Source organism: Amblyomma maculatum, chromosome 8, assembly GCF_055883805.1.
Source record: "Amblyomma maculatum isolate TAMU_Amacu chromosome 8, ASM5588380v1, whole genome shotgun sequence".
NCBI classification, from domain to species: domain Eukaryota; kingdom Metazoa; phylum Arthropoda; class Arachnida; order Ixodida; family Ixodidae; genus Amblyomma; species Amblyomma maculatum.
The window spans coordinates 52,057,919-52,075,391 of record NC_139351.1 but is presented as its reverse complement, the minus strand read 5'-3'; the positions used below and the strand labels follow the sequence as shown (position 1 = coordinate 52,075,391).

Sequence of the window (17,473 nt, the reverse complement as noted above, 5' to 3'; positions counted from 1 at the left end):
GCACAGCCGTCGCCCTCGCTCTTGACCACGTTCTACGTGACGCTGGCGGTAACAAAGGACGTTCCACGTCCGCCGCTGTGACTGAGGGTGGCGCTGGTGAACACTCTCAAGGTTCGTATACAGACAACATAAATACCCAAGCAAGTAGCAGGGGGGACAGCGGCCTATGTAGCTCAGTTGGAAGAGCACCGGACGCGATATTCGGAGGTCGTGGGTTCGGATCCCACCATCGGCACGTTGTTTTTTCTTCTACTTTGTGTCTAATTATCTTTCCCCTAAACAGATTATATAACTAATTTATGTGATTATCCAAGTAAACATTAAAAAAAAGACATAAAGTACCATCCCCAACGCTTTCCTTGGCCTCGCCGGCTGTTGGCTTCTTTCCTTCATGTATTATAACGAGTACCCTCATTTCCCCTTAATTGATCTGCTTGTAGCTTACGGGGGTCTCGGCTCTGGCAGTCTTGAAGCCACAGGTAGCGTAAGAGGGTTCTAGCACAGCCGTCGCCCTCGCTCTTGACCACGTTCTACGTGACGCTGGCGGTAACAAAGGACGTTCCACGTCCGCCGCTGTGACTGAGGGTGGCGCTGGTGAACACTCTCAAGGTTCGTATACAGACAACATAAATACCCAAGCAAGTAGCAGGGGGGACAGCGGCCGATGTAGCTCAGTTGGAAGAGCACCGGCGCGATATTCGGAGGTCGTGGGTTCGGATCCCACCATCGGCACGTTGTTTTTTCTTCTACTTTGTGTCTAATTATCTTTCCCCTAAACAGATTACATTACTAATTTATGTGATTATCCAAGTAAACATTAAAAAAAAGACATAAAGTACCATCCCCAACGCTTTCCTTGGCCTCGCCGGCTGTTGGCTTCTTTCCTTCATGTATTATAACGTGTACCCTCATTTCCCCTTAATTGATCTGCTTGTAGCTTACTGGGGTCTCTGCTCTGGCAGTCTAGAAGCCACAGGTAGCGTAAGAGGGTTCTAGCACAGCCGTCGCCCTCGCTCTTGACCACGTTCTACGTGACGCTGGCGGTAACAAAGGACGTTCCACGTCCGCCGCTGTGACTGAGGGTGGCGCTGGTGAACACTCTCAAGGTTCGTATACAGACAACATAAATACCCAAGCAAGTAGCAGGGGGGACAGCGGCCGATGTAGCTCAGTTGGAAGAGCACCGGACGCGATATTCGGAGGTCGTGGGTTCGGATCCCACCATCGGCACGTTGTTTTTTCTTCTACTTTGTGTCTAATTATCTTTCCCCTAAACAGATTATATAACTAATTTATGTGATTATCCAAGTAAACATTAAAAAAAAGACATAAAGTACCATCCCCAACGCTTTCCTTGGCCTCGCCGGCTGTTGGCTTCTTTCCTTCATGTATTATAACGAGTACCCTCATTTCCCCTTAATTGATCTGCTTGTAGCTTACGGGGGTCTCGGCTCTGGCAGTCTTGAAGCCACAGGTAGCGTAAGAGGGTTCTAGCACAGCCGTCGCCCTCGCTCTTGACCACGTTCTACGTGACGCTGGCGGTAACAAAGGACGTTCCACGTCCGCCGCTGTGACTGAGGGTGGCGCTGGTGAACACTCTCAAGGTTCGTATACAGACAACATAAATACCCAAGCAAGTAGCAGGGGGGACAGCGGCCGATGTAGCTCAGTTGGAAGAGCACCGGCGCGATATTCGGAGGTCGTGGGTTCGGATCCCACCATCGGCACGTTGTTTTTTCTTCTACTTTGTGTCTAATTATCTTTCCCCTAAACAGATTACATTACTAATTTATGTGATTATCCAAGTAAACATTAAAAAAAAGTCATAAAGTACCATCCCCAACGCTTTCCTTGGCCTCGCCGGCTGTTGGCTTCTTTCCTTCATGTATTATAACGAGTACCCTCATTTCCCCTTAATTGATCTGCTTGTAGCTTACGGGGGTCTCGGCTCTGGCAGTCTTGAAGCCACAGGTAGCGTAAGAGGGTTCTAGCACAGCCGTCGCCCTCGCTCTTGACCACGTTCTACGTGACGCTGGCGGTAACAAAGGACGTTCCACGTCCGCCGCTGTGACTGAGGGTGACGCTGGTGAACACTCTCAATGTTCGTATACAGACAACATAAATACCCAAGCAAGTAGCAGGGGGGACAGCGGCCGATGTAGCTCAGTTGGAAGAGCACCGGACGCGATATTCGGAGGTCGTGGGTTCGGATCCCACTATCGGCACGTTGTTTTTTCTTCTACTTTGTGTCTAATTATCATTCCCCTAAACAGATTACATTACTAAATTATGTGATTATCCAAGTAAACATTAAAAAAAAGACATAAAGTACCATCCCCAACGCTTTCCTTGGCCTCGCCGGCTGTTGGCTTCTTTCCTTCATGTATTATAACGAGTACCCTCATTTCCCCTTAATTGATCTGCTTGTAGCTTACGGGGGTCTCGGCTCTGGCAGTCTTGAAGCCACAGGTAGCGTAAGAGGGTTCTAGCATAGCCGTCGCCCTCGCGCTTGACCACGTTGTACGTGACGCTGGCGGTAACAAAGGACGTTCCACGTCCGCCGCTGTGACTGAGGGTGGCGCTGGTGAACACTCTCAAGGTTCGTATACAGACAACATAAATACCCAAGCAAGTAGCAGGGGGGACAGCGGCCGATGTAGCTCAGTTGGAAGAGCACCGGACGCGATATTCGGAGGTCGTGGGTTCGGATCCCACCATCGGCACGTTGTTTTTTCTTCTACTTTGTGTCTAATTATCTTTCCCCTAAACAGATTATATAACTAATTTATGTGATTATCCAAGTAAACATTAAAAAAAAGACATAAAGTACCATCCCCAACGCTTTCCTTGGCCTCGCCGGCTGTTGGCTTCTTTCCTTCATGTATTATAACGAGTACCCTCATTTCCCCTTAATTGATCTGCTTGTAGCTTACGGGGGTCTCGGCTCTGGCAGTCTTGAAGCCACAGGTAGCGTAAGAGGGTTCTAGCACAGCCGTCGCCCTCGCTCTTGACCACGTTCTACGTGACGCTGGCGGTAACAAAGGACGTTCCACGTCCGCCGCTGTGACTGAGGGTGGCGCTGGTGAACACTCTCAAGGTTCGTATACAGACAACATAAATACCCAAGCAAGTAGCAGGGGGGACAGCGGCCGATGTAGCTCAGTTGGAAGAGCACCGGCGCGATATTCGGAGGTCGTGGGTTCGGATCCCACCATCGGCACGTTGTTTTTTCTTCTACTTTGTGTCTAATTATCTTTCCCCTAAACAGATTACATTACTAATTTATGTGATTATCCAAGTAAACATTAAAAAAAAGACATAAAGTACCATCCCCAACGCTTTCCTTGGCCTCGCCGGCTGTTGGCTTCTTTCCTTCATGTATTATAACGTGTACCCTCATTTCCCCTTAATTGATCTGCTTGTAGCTTACTGGGGTCTCTGCTCTGGCAGTCTAGAAGCCACAGGTAGCGTAAGAGGGTTCTAGCACAGCCGTCGCCCTCGCTCTTGACCACGTTCTACGTGACGCTGGCGGTAACAAAGGACGTTCCACGTCCGCCGCTGTGACTGAGGGTGGCGCTGGTGAACACTCTCAAGGTTCGTATACAGACAACATAAATACCCAAGCAAGTAGCAGGGGGGACAGCGGCCGATGTAGCTCAGTTGGAAGAGCACCGGACGCGATATTCGGAGGTCGTGGGTTCGGATCCCACCATCGGCACGTTGTTTTTTCTTCTACTTTGTGTCTAATTATCTTTCCCCTAAACAGATTATATAACTAATTTATGTGATTATCCAAGTAAACATTAAAAAAAAGACATAAAGTACCATCCCCAACGCTTTCCTTGGCCTCGCCGGCTGTTGGCTTCTTTCCTTCATGTATTATAACGAGTACCCTCATTTCCCCTTAATTGATCTGCTTGTAGCTTACGGGGGTCTCGGCTCTGGCAGTCTTGAAGCCACAGGTAGCGTAAGAGGGTTCTAGCACAGCCGTCGCCCTCGCTCTTGACCACGTTCTACGTGACGCTGGCGGTAACAAAGGACGTTCCACGTCCGCCGCTGTGACTGAGGGTGGCGCTGGTGAACACTCTCAAGGTTCGTATACAGACAACATAAATACCCAAGCAAGTAGCAGGGGGGACAGCGGCCGATGTAGCTCAGTTGGAAGAGCACCGGCGCGATATTCGGAGGTCGTGGGTTCGGATCCCACCATCGGCACGTTGTTTTTTCTTCTACTTTGTGTCTAATTATCTTTCCCCTAAACAGATTACATTACTAATTTATGTGATTATCCAAGTAAACATTAAAAAAAAGTCATAAAGTACCATCCCCAACGCTTTCCTTGGCCTCGCCGGCTGTTGGCTTCTTTCCTTCATGTATTATAACGAGTACCCTCATTTCCCCTTAATTGATCTGCTTGTAGCTTACGGGGGTCTCGGCTCTGGCAGTCTTGAAGCCACAGGTAGCGTAAGAGGGTTCTAGCACAGCCGTCGCCCTCGCTCTTGACCACGTTCTACGTGACGCTGGCGGTAACAAAGGACGTTCCACGTCCGCCGCTGTGACTGAGGGTGACGCTGGTGAACACTCTCAATGTTCGTATACAGACAACATAAATACCCAAGCAAGTAGCAGGGGGGACAGCGGCCGATGTAGCTCAGTTGGAAGAGCACCGGACGCGATATTCGGAGGTCGTGGGTTCGGATCCCACTATCGGCACGTTGTTTTTTCTTCTACTTTGTGTCTAATTATCATTCCCCTAAACAGATTACATTACTAAATTATGTGATTATCCAAGTAAACATTAAAAAAAAGACATAAAGTACCATCCCCAACGCTTTCCTTGGCCTCGCCGGCTGTTGGCTTCTTTCCTTCATGTATTATAACGAGTACCCTCATTTCCCCTTAATTGATCTGCTTGTAGCTTACGGGGGTCTCGGCTCTGGCAGTCTTGAAGCCACAGGTAGCGTAAGAGGGTTCTAGCATAGCCGTCGCCCTCGCGCTTGACCACGTTGTACGTGACGCTGGCGGTAACAAAGGACGTTCCACGTCCGCCGCTGTGACTGAGGGTGGCGCTGGTGAACACTCTCAAGGTTCGTATACAGACAACATAAATACCCAAGCAAGTAGCAGGGGGGACAGCGGCCGATGTAGCTCAGTTGGAAGAGCACCGGACGCGATATTCGGAGGTCGTGGGTTCGGATCCCACCATCGGCACGTTGTTTTTTCTTCTACTTTGTGTCTAATTATCTTTCCCCTAAACAGATTACATTACTAATTTATGTGATTATCCAAGTAAACATTAAAAAAAAGACATAAAGTACCATCCCCAACGCTTTCCTTGGCCTCGCCGGCTGTTGGCTTCTTTCCTTCATGTATTATAACGAGTACCCTCATTTCCCCTTAATTGATCTGCTTGTAGCTTACGGGGGTCTCGGCTCTGGCAGTCTTGAAGCCACAGGTAGCGTAAGAGGGTTCTAGCACAGCCGTCGCCCTCGCTCTTGACCACGTTCTACGTGACGCTGGCGGTAACAAAGGACGTTCCACGTCCGCCGCTGTGACTGAGGGTGGCGCTGGTGAACACTCTCAAGGTTCGTATACAGACAACATAAATACCCAAGCAAGTATCAGGGGGGACAGCGGCCGATGTAGCTCAGTTGGAAGAGCACCGGACGCGATATTCGGAGGTCGTGGGTTCGGGTCCCACCATCGGCACGTTGTTTTTTCTTCTACTTTGTGTCTAATTATCTTTCCCCTAAACAGATTACATTACTAATTTATGTGATTATCCAAGTAAACATTAAAAAAAAGACATAAAGTACCATCCCCAACGCTTTCCTTGGCCTCGCCGGCTGTTGGCTTCTTTCCTTCATGTATTATAACGAGTACCCTCATTTCCCCTTAATTGATCTATATATATATATATATATATATATATATACATCACGCACTCTGAGTCGCTTGCTGGCGTGACAGATGCAGGTGAAAATTCTGCCCTCCTGCCACAAATCAAGCGCTTCATTCGGGAAGAAGTTTCTCGAAAGTTCTCCCATATGTCCTGCCATGAAGAGCCTTCAATATACCTTGATCCCAGTTGCGCCAAATTATACAAGAACAGGTACCTGAATCTTCCTCCAGCCCCTCAATCCATGCTTGTCGCAGCACCGTTGACATATGCGGCTCTTGCTGCCCGACCACCAACTACATATGCTCCACCGCAGCCTGCCTACTTTCAGCCGCCTCCTGCTCCTGCTCAAGAACCTGCGCTGTTTATTCGACTTGCTCCGAGACCGCGCAATCCCTGGCGCACAACAGATAACGGGCCAATTTGATACACTTATCGGCTGGCTGAAACCGTCTCCCTGTCTCAGCACCACCTACTCAAGGTTATGGGTAGTGGTCTTCGATGCCACAGTATTCCGCGCCTACTGAGCCTCCAGCCAGTCGTCATTTCTCCCCCGACCGCTTAGCCATGTCCGACCGCAATTCACCGTCGCTGCGACGCCGCTCTATCTCTTCGATGCGACTTCGACAGAACACTTCAAGTGAGGAAAACTAGAGGCCGCAGTTCCTGAGGCGAGAACTGCGACCCCGTCGAACTTCCCAAGTCCTCATCTGACAGACTACCTGACACGGTACGCAGAGACAGCGTCACTTGTTAAAGGTACTGCAGCCGAAGTTGCGCAATTTTTGTTCATAACATCCTCCTACGTCACGGCGCCCCCGCAGTGGTAATCACTGACCGTGGAACAGCTTTTACGACTCACCTAATCTGGTTGGTGATGACTCTGACTCGCATTAGCCACCGACGTGCGACGGCGTATCACCCTCAGACCAACGGGCTGGCGGAGCGCCTCAATCGCACCCTCACCGACATGATTTCTATGGATGGGGATGCAGAACTTCACACCTGGGATGCGAGTTTGCCCTATATCGCATACAATACCGCCACTCAAGAGACGACGTGACTGACCCCATTCCAGCTTGTCTTCGGTCGTCAAGTGAGCACGCCGATGGATGCCATCATGCCAGTTGGTCCTTCTTGCGGCTCTGACACCGAACTTGACGCCTACATCTTTGTTCAGCGTGCTGAGAAAGCGCGGCAGCTAGCATGCCTCAGAATCCACCTACAACAGGCGAATGACGCTGCTCGGTATAACCTCAGCCGAAGACTCGTCACTTACGAGCCGGGCGACTTCGTGTGAGTGTGGACACCTGTTCGTCATCGCGGCCTATCTGAAAAGGTATTACGCCGATACTTCGGCCCTTACGAGATTGTTCGCCGTATCAGTGACGTCACCTACGCCGTTGTTCCCGTAGCCTTAGCTCCATCCCGAAAGCCACAGCGTCCTGAAGACGTGCACGTCGTTGGGCTGAACCACTTTAATGATCGTGCATGACTGAATTTTTCGTCAACGCCGCTGGGTCCTTGTGGCACTTCTGTGTACCCTTTTAGCCAATTTCTTCCTAATAGCACCGCGGCGCATCGAGTCCATGCTACAGAGGAGGGGGGCAGTGATACAAACTGTATTCCACGACGAAGCGGAGACAATCAGTGGCTTGTTGGCGTAGACGATGAAGTGGTCGCTGGTTTGCGTAGATGACGAAGTTGGTTGCCTGGAACCACGCTCAGAAGGATCTGCTTTTTGCTGTCTTGGCAGATTTTGCAGACTCGTCTTGCAAAGTGGGCCGAACCAAGCACCGTATAATAACAAACGCGACCACTTGCCCTGTATAACAACGCCTATACTATGTTTATCCAACCGAACGAGCTGCAATTCAGAGGCAGGTCACCGAAATGCTTGCCAACGATGTCATTCAGCCGTCTACAAGTCCGTGGGCTTCTCCGGTTGTTCTCGTCAGAAAGAAGAACGACACTGCATTTCTGCGTCGATTACAGAAAACTTCAATCTCGTTACTAAAAAGGACGTTTACCCACTTCCCCGCATAGACGACGCACTCGATCGACTGCGAGATGCCCGCTACCTCGCGTCGCTAGACCTAAAAAGTGGGTACTGGCAATAGAGGTGGATGAGAGAGACCGGGAGAAGACGGCTTTCGTAACACCCGATGATTTGTATGAGTTTATGGTGCTACCGTGCGGCTTATGCTCGGCACCGCCCACATTGCAACGCATGATGGATACCGTTCCGTCCGGTTTGAAGTAGCAGTCCTGTTTGGCTTACTTGGACGATGTCGTCCATTTTCGACTACCTTCGACCAACACCTAGAATGGTTACGCCTTGTGGTAAAAACGTTCCCAGATGCAAACCCGACAATAAAACCCGAGAAATGTCACTTCGGCTTTGAGGAACTTCACTTAGTTGGTCACGTGGTCAGCGCAAAAGGTGTATAAGATAAGGCATATATCTTATCAGGGCCCTTCGCAAACCCTCCCTTTGTAAGGTGTATCTGCACCAAACCCGCCTAAGTAGTGACTAATCATCTACCCCTTACTGTGATTTTTTTTTCCTGGTACTGCCGCTTTTACTTCTTTTGTAGGCCCCAGGATCTCCGGTTCCAGGTTGAGATACATACTTAAGGTTATTATTATTTTTCACTATGCGGTTATTATCCTGTGACTATGTACACCCCGCCCTACCCCCTCCTTTTAAGAATTGTCCCCCTAGATATATGCCTTATCAGGGCCCTTTGCATAGCCTCCCTTTGTAAGGTGTTTCTTCACCAAACCGTCTTTAGTGGTAACTAATCACCTAACCGGCATTGTAGTTTTTTTTTGTGCGCGCGTTTTCTGGTGCTGCCGCTTTCACTTCTTTTGCAGGCTACAGAATCCCTGCTTCCATGGCTGATAAGTACATACTCAAGATGTTTTTTTCTTATTTTTTCTTTCTCTTTTTTTTTCACTTCATGACCCACTTTCTTCTCACCCATCCTCTCCTCCCCACTCTTTCGCACCCACTTTCCCCTCCCCAGCTTTTCTTCTTCGGAAGCAAAAGCGTATTTAAACCCCTGCCAGGGATGATCGCTATGCCCAGACGAAGACAAGTCCACTTGTCGAAACGTTGGCTCATCTGCGACCTGGGGCGTACACTATTTACCGTTGTTCAGTTCTTTTTTATACTTATGAGCAGGGCAATGTTGAGTGCTCGCTGAATATTTCCAATCTGCTGCTTATTCTTTAATTTTTGCTGGGATGAGTGACACCTTGATTTTGATTCCCAGTGTACTTTACGGAGAAAGTTAAAGGCCACGTCCGTACGAACTCTTAACAGCAACCCACTTGGTGGCTGCCAAGAGCATCAGGGAGATAATAGCCAATTCTATGGCTGCTGTTGTACTTTATGCGGTAGGCTGTAGCAGTTGCGTGTTTTTGGTTACGCAAACATAATTCCGAGGTGATTAAAAATGTTTCAATCAGAACACCTCGGGAAATCTTTTTTGTACAACCCCATAATCATGGCATGCAAGAACAACCAGGAATGGTTCTGGAAGTTGGTAAAATGTTTTTCAAAGCTTGGGCTACAGAAGCTGTAATTTGGTGCGCTGTACACTGAACATACAGTTGTTAGTTTAAAAAAAATTAGGGCTCATGTTGCTACTGCCTCTAAGTATACGCGGAGTGTGTTATGGCCCCAAGGAAGTGATTTCCGTTCTATAATGACAACGCCACTAGATGCTTGAGCACTGCCCTACCTACCTTTCCAGAATACTAACCACTGTTGCAGAAGACTTGTTACTTGGTTTTAAGTGCATTTCTTTCAGGCAAAGTAGGTTTGGTTTGTGTTGAGCTAAAAGTTTATGTCATCCCGAGTTTCCAGTAGCCATCCAGCTTCAATAAATGATGCTCTCCCCACTTATTTTTAACTATAGAAGCCAGTAGAAGGGGGTTTAAGATTCGCCACCCTTAGCAGGTGGCTGAACGTGGGTATGCTTGTTTGTCTTGATGCAGTCCAGCATAAGTCGCGTCTCATTAGTGGAATCCCTGTGCGGAAGAGCCGCTGCGGAGTACAGGGTCACCTTTGTCACCTGGGGTGGAGATAAGCAGAAAGATTCTTCATGATTTCTTCACGATGGCCAAGTCTCTCTAGAAGCCCTTGGCATAGCGGAGATCTGTGAGAGGCTGACCTCCTCAATGGCGAAGAGTGGTGCAGCAGACGAGTGATTAGGAAGGAGGCATGGTGGGAGCACATCAGCACCATTACACTGCGTGTCGCTGGTACTAGACGCGGCCTGGCCCTTGGGCCTGCTGCGACAACCTAGGGAGTAGAGGATATCGCTCTTTTTGTGAATCTACATATAAACGTTTATAGTTTTTTTTTCAAACTTATCGTTTCTTTTTTTTTTGCCTGAAAAGCTGCACAGGATCTTGAGTACTCAGGGTGTGTGCCTTCTCAGTTAACACATCCTAGCCAAAAGGAATACACTGGCACACATTGTTGAGGAAGAAAGCTACGTGACGACAGTGACGATAACGTTTTGCGCAATTCTATTCCTTTTTGCTAATATGAACCAGATCGTCCAGAAGAAAGTACAAATTAACACGACTGAAATCAGTTGCACTGCAGTTGTCTCTCGCATGGCAGTTGGTATCGCATTTTGCACATGTAAGCCGTCCTAGGCACACCTGGCTACCATGCCCGCACCGCTGGCACGTAAAACACCTGAGGGGGCTTGGTATGTATGGACGTACTTTACAGCGGATAAATTCAGCATTGTTGAATTCAGGAAGTGTGGTGTGGTTGAGAGTGAGAACAATGTTTTGTTTTTATTTTCTAGTTTTTAACCTGATCGTTAATCATGAAACTGCTATTGCGCCTTCGCTCTGGAGGCCTTTAGGAGCTCTGAGTCTGTTTCATGAAGTAAGCCCTGCTGAAAAATCACTCCCTGCAGCTGTTCAGTGTAGCTAGGGCGAAGCCTGGGCGTCAAGATGGGCAAATTCGTTATCGTGAGGAACATGTTGGATAGGGTTTTGGATGAAAATTGAACAATAGGTCAGCAGATCCTAGTTTTTGGCTTTGTAGCTTGCAACCAATGATAGCCTTCAGAGAGCTCGCAAGTGTAAACACTGGCAGGTCATTGATTTGTTTATACTGCGCGAAAAAGTACAGAACAAGAAGCTCTGGTAAAGTCTCTGATGGTGGCATAATTTGTTACTTCGGCACGGCTCCTTTTCCTTCTTTCTTTATTTCTTCTAAGAACCAGTACACATGCACTTGGTTCGGGGTTTACTTTTTAGGTTGTATTTTCAGGGGTATAAATAGCCTAAAGGTTGCTAAAATACACTGTAAAAACAAAAACACCTTATTAGGTGTTTTCGCATGTCTATAACTAACACCCATGCACCCTTGAAAAAAAGTGGCTTCAGAGTGCCAGTACACCCTCAAAGATGGTGCTTCGGTTGGTCATAACACCCTTCTATGGGGCCAATGCACTGGGGTGTTTTCATCACCTTTACACCCTATTGCAGGGTGGAAGCAGTGGCATTGCACCCTTACACCCCTTGATAAAAATCAGTGCGGATAACGTCCATATATTGCATTCCCTAATTAGGAATTACTTTTGCCACTACACGTTCCTTAATGCTTTTCCTATGTGCACATTTGCAATCAAGCTTAATGGTATTCCTTTTAACCACCTGTAATGCCAAATGAGCATGTAAAGAGATGCTGCATGCCATTATTTTGACATCTAGAATGGCCCATGCCAGTATGATTGTTTTTTCAAATTCACAGAGCATGGTACAAAAAAATGTCACACAGAAGGAAACAGGAAGTCTTTTATTCGGCATAGAAGGGTCAGGGTTCGGGCTAGTGGGTGCTCGGGTGCTGGTGGAGGGGGGGGGGGGGGGGGGCATGGGGGCACTTGTGTTCTGTTTCTTCATTGATGCGCGCTATGGAGCCTCATTTATTTAACAAAACTGCCACTTTCCACCGAGAGCCTAGCAGACGGGCAAAAACATACATGGTATGTACGTAAATACCTAAAAAAATGAAAGAAGCAAAACAGTTCCAACAAATGCAGACAACAAAGTATACAATTTTTTTCAAAAACAGAACCGAACAATGAACACAACAGCATGGTGACATTTCTTAAAAATAACAACAAAACTTTTAGTCGTATGCAGCAATAATCGCATTACACAATATTAATCCTGTGCTTTATCAGTTTCAACGCGTGCGCTTGCATAAAATTCGGCCTTAAGCGATGAAATAAAGCGTCGTGCAGCGCATCTTGGCTTCGACACGCAGACGCCCAAAAAGAGGTGCTTTATAAAGCAGCACAAATTGTCGGACCCCTTGTCATATGTCAGATTGAACAGCCAAAATCGACCCATTATTGGAACAATATCCTAAGTAGAGTCGATGACTCGAAGAAGCTTCCGCTGCTGAATGAAGGGGAAATGCTCTTCAGCTTCTTTGATGCTGCTCCCAGTATATCCGACGCACGGCGTGGCAGGCTTTTCTTCCTGTTCCTTCATAAAATTGTGAAAGAAGTGCATAACAGAGCAGCTGTATAAATATGCACTGCACCTGGCAAAAAGCAAATTCAACATATTTTCTACTCTATATTTAGAATACGCCAATGCCCATTTAGTGTACCGCAGTGTGCTGGAAAAGGGCCCTATCAGAAACCACTGGTGGTTATCTCAAAATTAACAATGCAGAGTATACTGTTATGGTTGGTTCAGGAGGCACAAAGCCAGCAGTCTGATCGTCATAAATGAGAGCACATAAGGTCAACCCATTTTAATCCATGCAGCATGCTGTTGCATGGTAATTTTAGATTATGCAAGCTATTTTATCAAACAAAAATGGCTACACTCATCAAAAGCACCTGGGTTAGAGAACTTCTATGCTGCCCCACGAACTTTTCATTTCACATGAACTGGAATGCTTATTATGATAGTTAAAAATGTAAATAAACAATAAACAGCACCGGAGCACGGTGTTTACTACTGAAATAACAGCTGGCTCAATTGAAGGCTTCACACAAGGCCTACAGCATACCCCGCACTAGCCGAGTAGATACTGCAGAACCAAACAAAAGAAACGTGGAAAGAGCATACTTAGTGATGGGGCACTACAAAAAAAAAAAAAAAACAAAGTGCATGTAATACATAACACATAATGCATTTCTGAACTTTTGCACGTCTTCTTGTGCTAAGTATGAACCAGCCAAGCCCTACGTCATCGCAATGCTTCCTGAAGTGTTAACATTTAAGGTTTAGTAACAAGGAAAAAGTGTTCTCGCTGCTCTATGTGGCAGTTCTGAAACTTCATCTCACATTATTCATTGAAAGTGTACACTGGAGCTTTGAGTTGAGCGACAATTACATGTGCAACAGCAGAGCGTTACCAAACAACCAAACAGCAGAATCTCTAAAAAATGTCGACACTGAAGCATTTCATGCTAAAACATTTTCCACGCATAGCACATTGTATGCATAGACATCCAGAACAACAGTGGTAAGCCTCAAGAGGCGGCAGGAAGCTCAAGTGTTCAAGAAGTTGTAATCGTTATAGCGGCAGGCAGTCTGAGCACTTTAAATCTTAAAGGTTCGAATATTAAAAATATGTTGACTAACTTGAAATGCAAAAATAACAATTTGGATTTATTGAGAAATGTTTACTACAGTGCCACATGGTTAATGCATAAAATGTTAGCATCTGTAGTTGAAGGCATTATATTTATACAGCATGAATCTTGAAACACAGCAGTATTTTCTCCCAACCAATGTGGTAAACCTAATCTCAGAAGAATTAAAATTATTACATCATTTCAAACTTGGCTAGCAAATTACAGCATTTTTTTAAAACAACTATTAAACTGCAATACCCACCTTCAGAAGCCTGTACGATAAGACAATGTGGCAAATATTTCTTTTGAAGCAGTCGCAGATTATATATTCCAGACATTAGGAACATGTTAGGTACTAGCATGTATGAGCAGGTTGAGAGACCCCTTTCCAGCAAATGCTAAACCCCAGCAAGCTGCCTGCAAGAGCCATCTGATAAAGCACTGCTGGTCCACTGCAGCAGAGTGCTTAGTCAAATGGCACACTGCACCAATCTTGACATTACCAGTGCTTCATCAGGTGACTCTTGTATGCAATACGACGTGGTAAGCATGTGATGGCGGGAGTCCCTTAAAAGTGCTTTTCATTGTACTTACAGTGTAAATAATCCTTTCACAGCAAAGAATTCACAGTTGTGATGAAAACTTGTGTAGTATTTCTATTTGAATTATGAAACACTAATACATATTACAAGTTAGACTGCAAACCATTTTAGAAACAAAGAAAATTCGCTAATAAAGTCGGTTTCAAGTAGGCTTCCTGAATATTCAAATGACAAAGAGAAAACTTACAAATGATACAAACATAACATCCAGAGCTCCCGGCTGGTTCCCAATGTTTGCCAAGAGTTGCAGAATGCATACTGTCTGTACATCTACAACAGAAATAAGCAACACAACAATGGTGTACCTCCTTGCAGGTAAAAAGAGACAGCCGAGTTTTGAGGCGATAATTTATTGTCTAATTTAGGAAGGCAAATAAACAAAATTGAAAACATGTAGAGGAACGCAAACTGAAAGCCAAACATCTGACAGCAAAAATTAGCAAAGCTTGTGAAGATTTGAATCAGGTATTACCTAATTCTCTGCTACTAGTTGAACAGATTCGAAAAGGCTGCACCATTACAATGGAGAAGAACAATAGTAATTTAAATTTAGCTAATGCGAAAATTGTTACATATGAAGAAATGCACAGGCTAGTTATGGTTTTATTATTCTTTCTGATGCTCAGCCATGTTTTTAGTATATCTATAAGGCAATGCAAAATGGCAAAAATGTAGGCATTTAGCGAAAAACTGCCAATTAGATAGCACATGCAGCAAACAGAAGGAAACAGCTTAATACTTACGCTTCTTTCTCCTTTCACGCATTCCCTCAGAACATACTTCGAGCACCCGGGCAATGTCCTTTTTTCTTGCACGAATGGTGTCCTTCAAAACCAAGACAAGTGTCTTGTTAAGGCCAATTTCAACTGCCTCTTTGCCGTCCTTCTTGATCAGCATGTTGAAGTCATGTAAGAACTGCAAGTTTGTCTGAATGGTAGACATAAAGAATTCATTTTACTCAATGTTTCAAGTAACTTAATATTAAAAACCATTGTATGAAAGCTAAGGCAATTGATGCCTTTGTACATATCTGAAAAAAAAACAAAAAAAAAAACTGGCATTAGCAAACAGCAAATACAAATATTTACTAAGGTTAGAAAACTGCAAAAACCATCAGTATTTTGCCACTCATCGCCAAACTGCAAGCAATATTAAGGAAAGTCTAATATAAAAAATAACAAAGCAAAAATTATGATCCTCCTTCCCTCAACTTGGCACACGGCTGAATGGCAATAAAATATGTAATATATCTCTAAACTAAGGGTCCCCGCTCAGCTTTAAAAAGTAGGCTTCAATTCTTAGAGACAATCTACAGACATGCATCGTTAGCATATGAAAGTCAAATTGTTTTCTGGGCCCTTTAAATCAGTAAACTGCTTTCAACACATACATTACAAATTTTTTAATAACAGTAAGTCACAAATTTGCCTGCAATATGCGCACTGTGATGAGCAAAGAAGGTAAACATATGCGAATAAGGCTATGATAACCGCTTCATATGTACATTTAAGCAAAAAAAAAAAAAAATTAAACATCTGGTCAGAATCAAACTCTGTAATAGCAACATCCGGTACAATATTTGGCCACAGAATTCAAGCTGTCGACCTCTACTTGAATGCTGAGGCATCAGTATCGAATATCCATTTATTCTAGTCTAAAGACATAAAAATCAAGTAATGCGGTCAAACAGTTATGTTGAAATGTGACCACTAAAATAATGAAAACTGGATGGTTTGAACCACATCAGCTGACTTAGCACGTGTACAAGTGCCTTAATTGAAGTCTTGCTGAAAATAAAATACGTACCTAAATGATTCTTCGAGAGCGAAAGTAAACGCCATAACAAAAGCAGCATAATAAAAATGCAACCGCAAAATATGGTCCCCGTAAAATGAAAAATGCTCCCATTGTGATTAAGAGAGGCAAATCCAGACGCGGGGAAGTTAACATAGGCTGACGATAGCGGCATACAGTTTACGCAGTTTGGAATAAACTATTATGCAACCAGGCCGGCCGACCAGCGCACTTCGATGCCGAGAGCACGAGCGCAGAGGCGTGCCGCGCTAAACGGCCGCCGAGAACGAACATAGCCGCCTCGAAGAAAAAATTTAAACAGAAGGGCTGCGGGAGGACGCTCCCCGAGCAGCAGGACGGTGCGCGCCTATGCTCCGAGTAAATAAAAAAGAAAGGGGGGGGGGGGGGTCGCAGCGCTCCGAGTGAAAGAAGATGACGAAGCATGAAAGAGGTTTCAGGAGAGCGAGCGCGAAGTGTAAGAGATGAGGGAGGAGGGGGCAGTCGAGAGTGCTAGGAGAATTAAGGCAGTACGCCAACATGACCTTGCCGCACGAACGGAAACGATAGCAGAAAACCGAGTCGTTGCGAACTTAGCGAAAGTATCAAACTGTCAAGAAACGAAAATCGTTTCGTGAACCTCCTGCGCGTACAAAATGCAAGGAAACGTAGCACATACATTATTTCTGTTCAAGAAAATTGAGACTGATGTTCTTGCGCGAAATCTGCGTAACTCGCCGCGACATCTACCACATGTGCGATGTCATTTTGGCAGCCAGGCGAAAACAAGCGCGTGTCTCACGTTTTCATTACAGCACATTCTGGAGCGTTCCGGCACAAAAAGACACAGAATGCAGCAATCCGGTAGGACACTGTTCCCACAAAGCGCAATATGCGTGAGAATAGGCTTACCTTTACAGGCGATTGCGTCAGCCGCAAAGTACGCTGTCCGCCTTCGTATCACCGGCACCGAACCAACCAGTGCGATTTCAGCGCGAGTGCAATGTTGTCGGCGCATATACCTCTTTGTCACGCAGAAAAAAAAAAAAAATCGTCCATGCCTTCTTCTTTCGAACATCTCAAACATAAAGCGGTGCAGCAGTCCTTCGGCCTGAGCAAAGCAAACAGAAGCCCGGACACTTGCCGACACGATAAATGCCCGTTTGCGTTAAACACCACATGTAGAAGGCACTTCACAAGCGTACACACTTCTGTAACACACATGCATGGGAAATGCAACACATTTCACGAGGGTACACAATCGAAGAAGCACATTCAGTATTCGCCGAAACGTGGTCGAAACGCAACCCACAATGCTAACGGCCATATTGTGAAATTTGAAAAGAGCGTTCGTAGCTACCGGCGGCCTCCTGGCGGTGAAATTTTGTTTCAGTTTCTGTTTCATTTTTAGAAAGCATTCGTGTGTAATTTTAATTTTAGCGTTACTTTTGATGCTTTATTTAGGTGTTGGGTTATATTAGCAGCGCCGCTTGAGTATAAAGGCTATGAAGTTACGCAGCCATATACCCCAGCATGTTAGGTGATAT

General features: G+C 45.8%; 1 protein-coding gene across 2 annotated transcripts; it reads right to left on the bottom strand.

Annotated features, from left to right (window-relative positions):
- Nucleotides 1–11,280: 11,280 nt before the first annotated feature.
- Nucleotides 11,281–15,983, bottom strand: LOC146181156 (uncharacterized). 2 transcript variants are annotated; one of them, XM_084576276.1, is made up of 3 exons: nt 14,879–15,983; nt 14,323–14,405; nt 11,281–12,427 (listed from the first exon to the last, which is right to left on the bottom strand). In XM_084576276.1, exons 1-3 carry the CDS (start codon nt 15,075–15,077, stop codon nt 12,305–12,307), a joined length of 405 nt encoding a protein of 134 aa, XP_084432402.1. In that variant the 5' UTR covers nt 15,078–15,983; the 3' UTR covers nt 11,281–12,304. The 2 variants fall into 2 exon arrangements, with proteins under 2 accessions (XP_084432402.1, XP_084432403.1); XM_084576277.1 differs by having other exon boundaries at nt 11,281–12,421.
- Nucleotides 15,984–17,473: the final 1,490 nt, after the last annotated feature.

Coding starts and splice junctions, on each gene's coding strand:
- LOC146181156 (XM_084576276.1), bottom strand. CDS start 15,077: ATGTCTACCATTCAGACAAACTTGCAGTTCTTACATGACTTCAACATG. Junction 14,406..14,878: donor GCGTGAAAGGAGAAAGAAGC/GTAAGTATTAAG, acceptor TTTCTGTTGTAG/ATGTACAGACAGTATGCATT. Junction 12,428..14,322: donor ATGTTATGTTTGTATCATTT/GTAAGTTTTCTC, acceptor AATTTTATGAAG/GAACAGGAAGAAAAGCCTGC.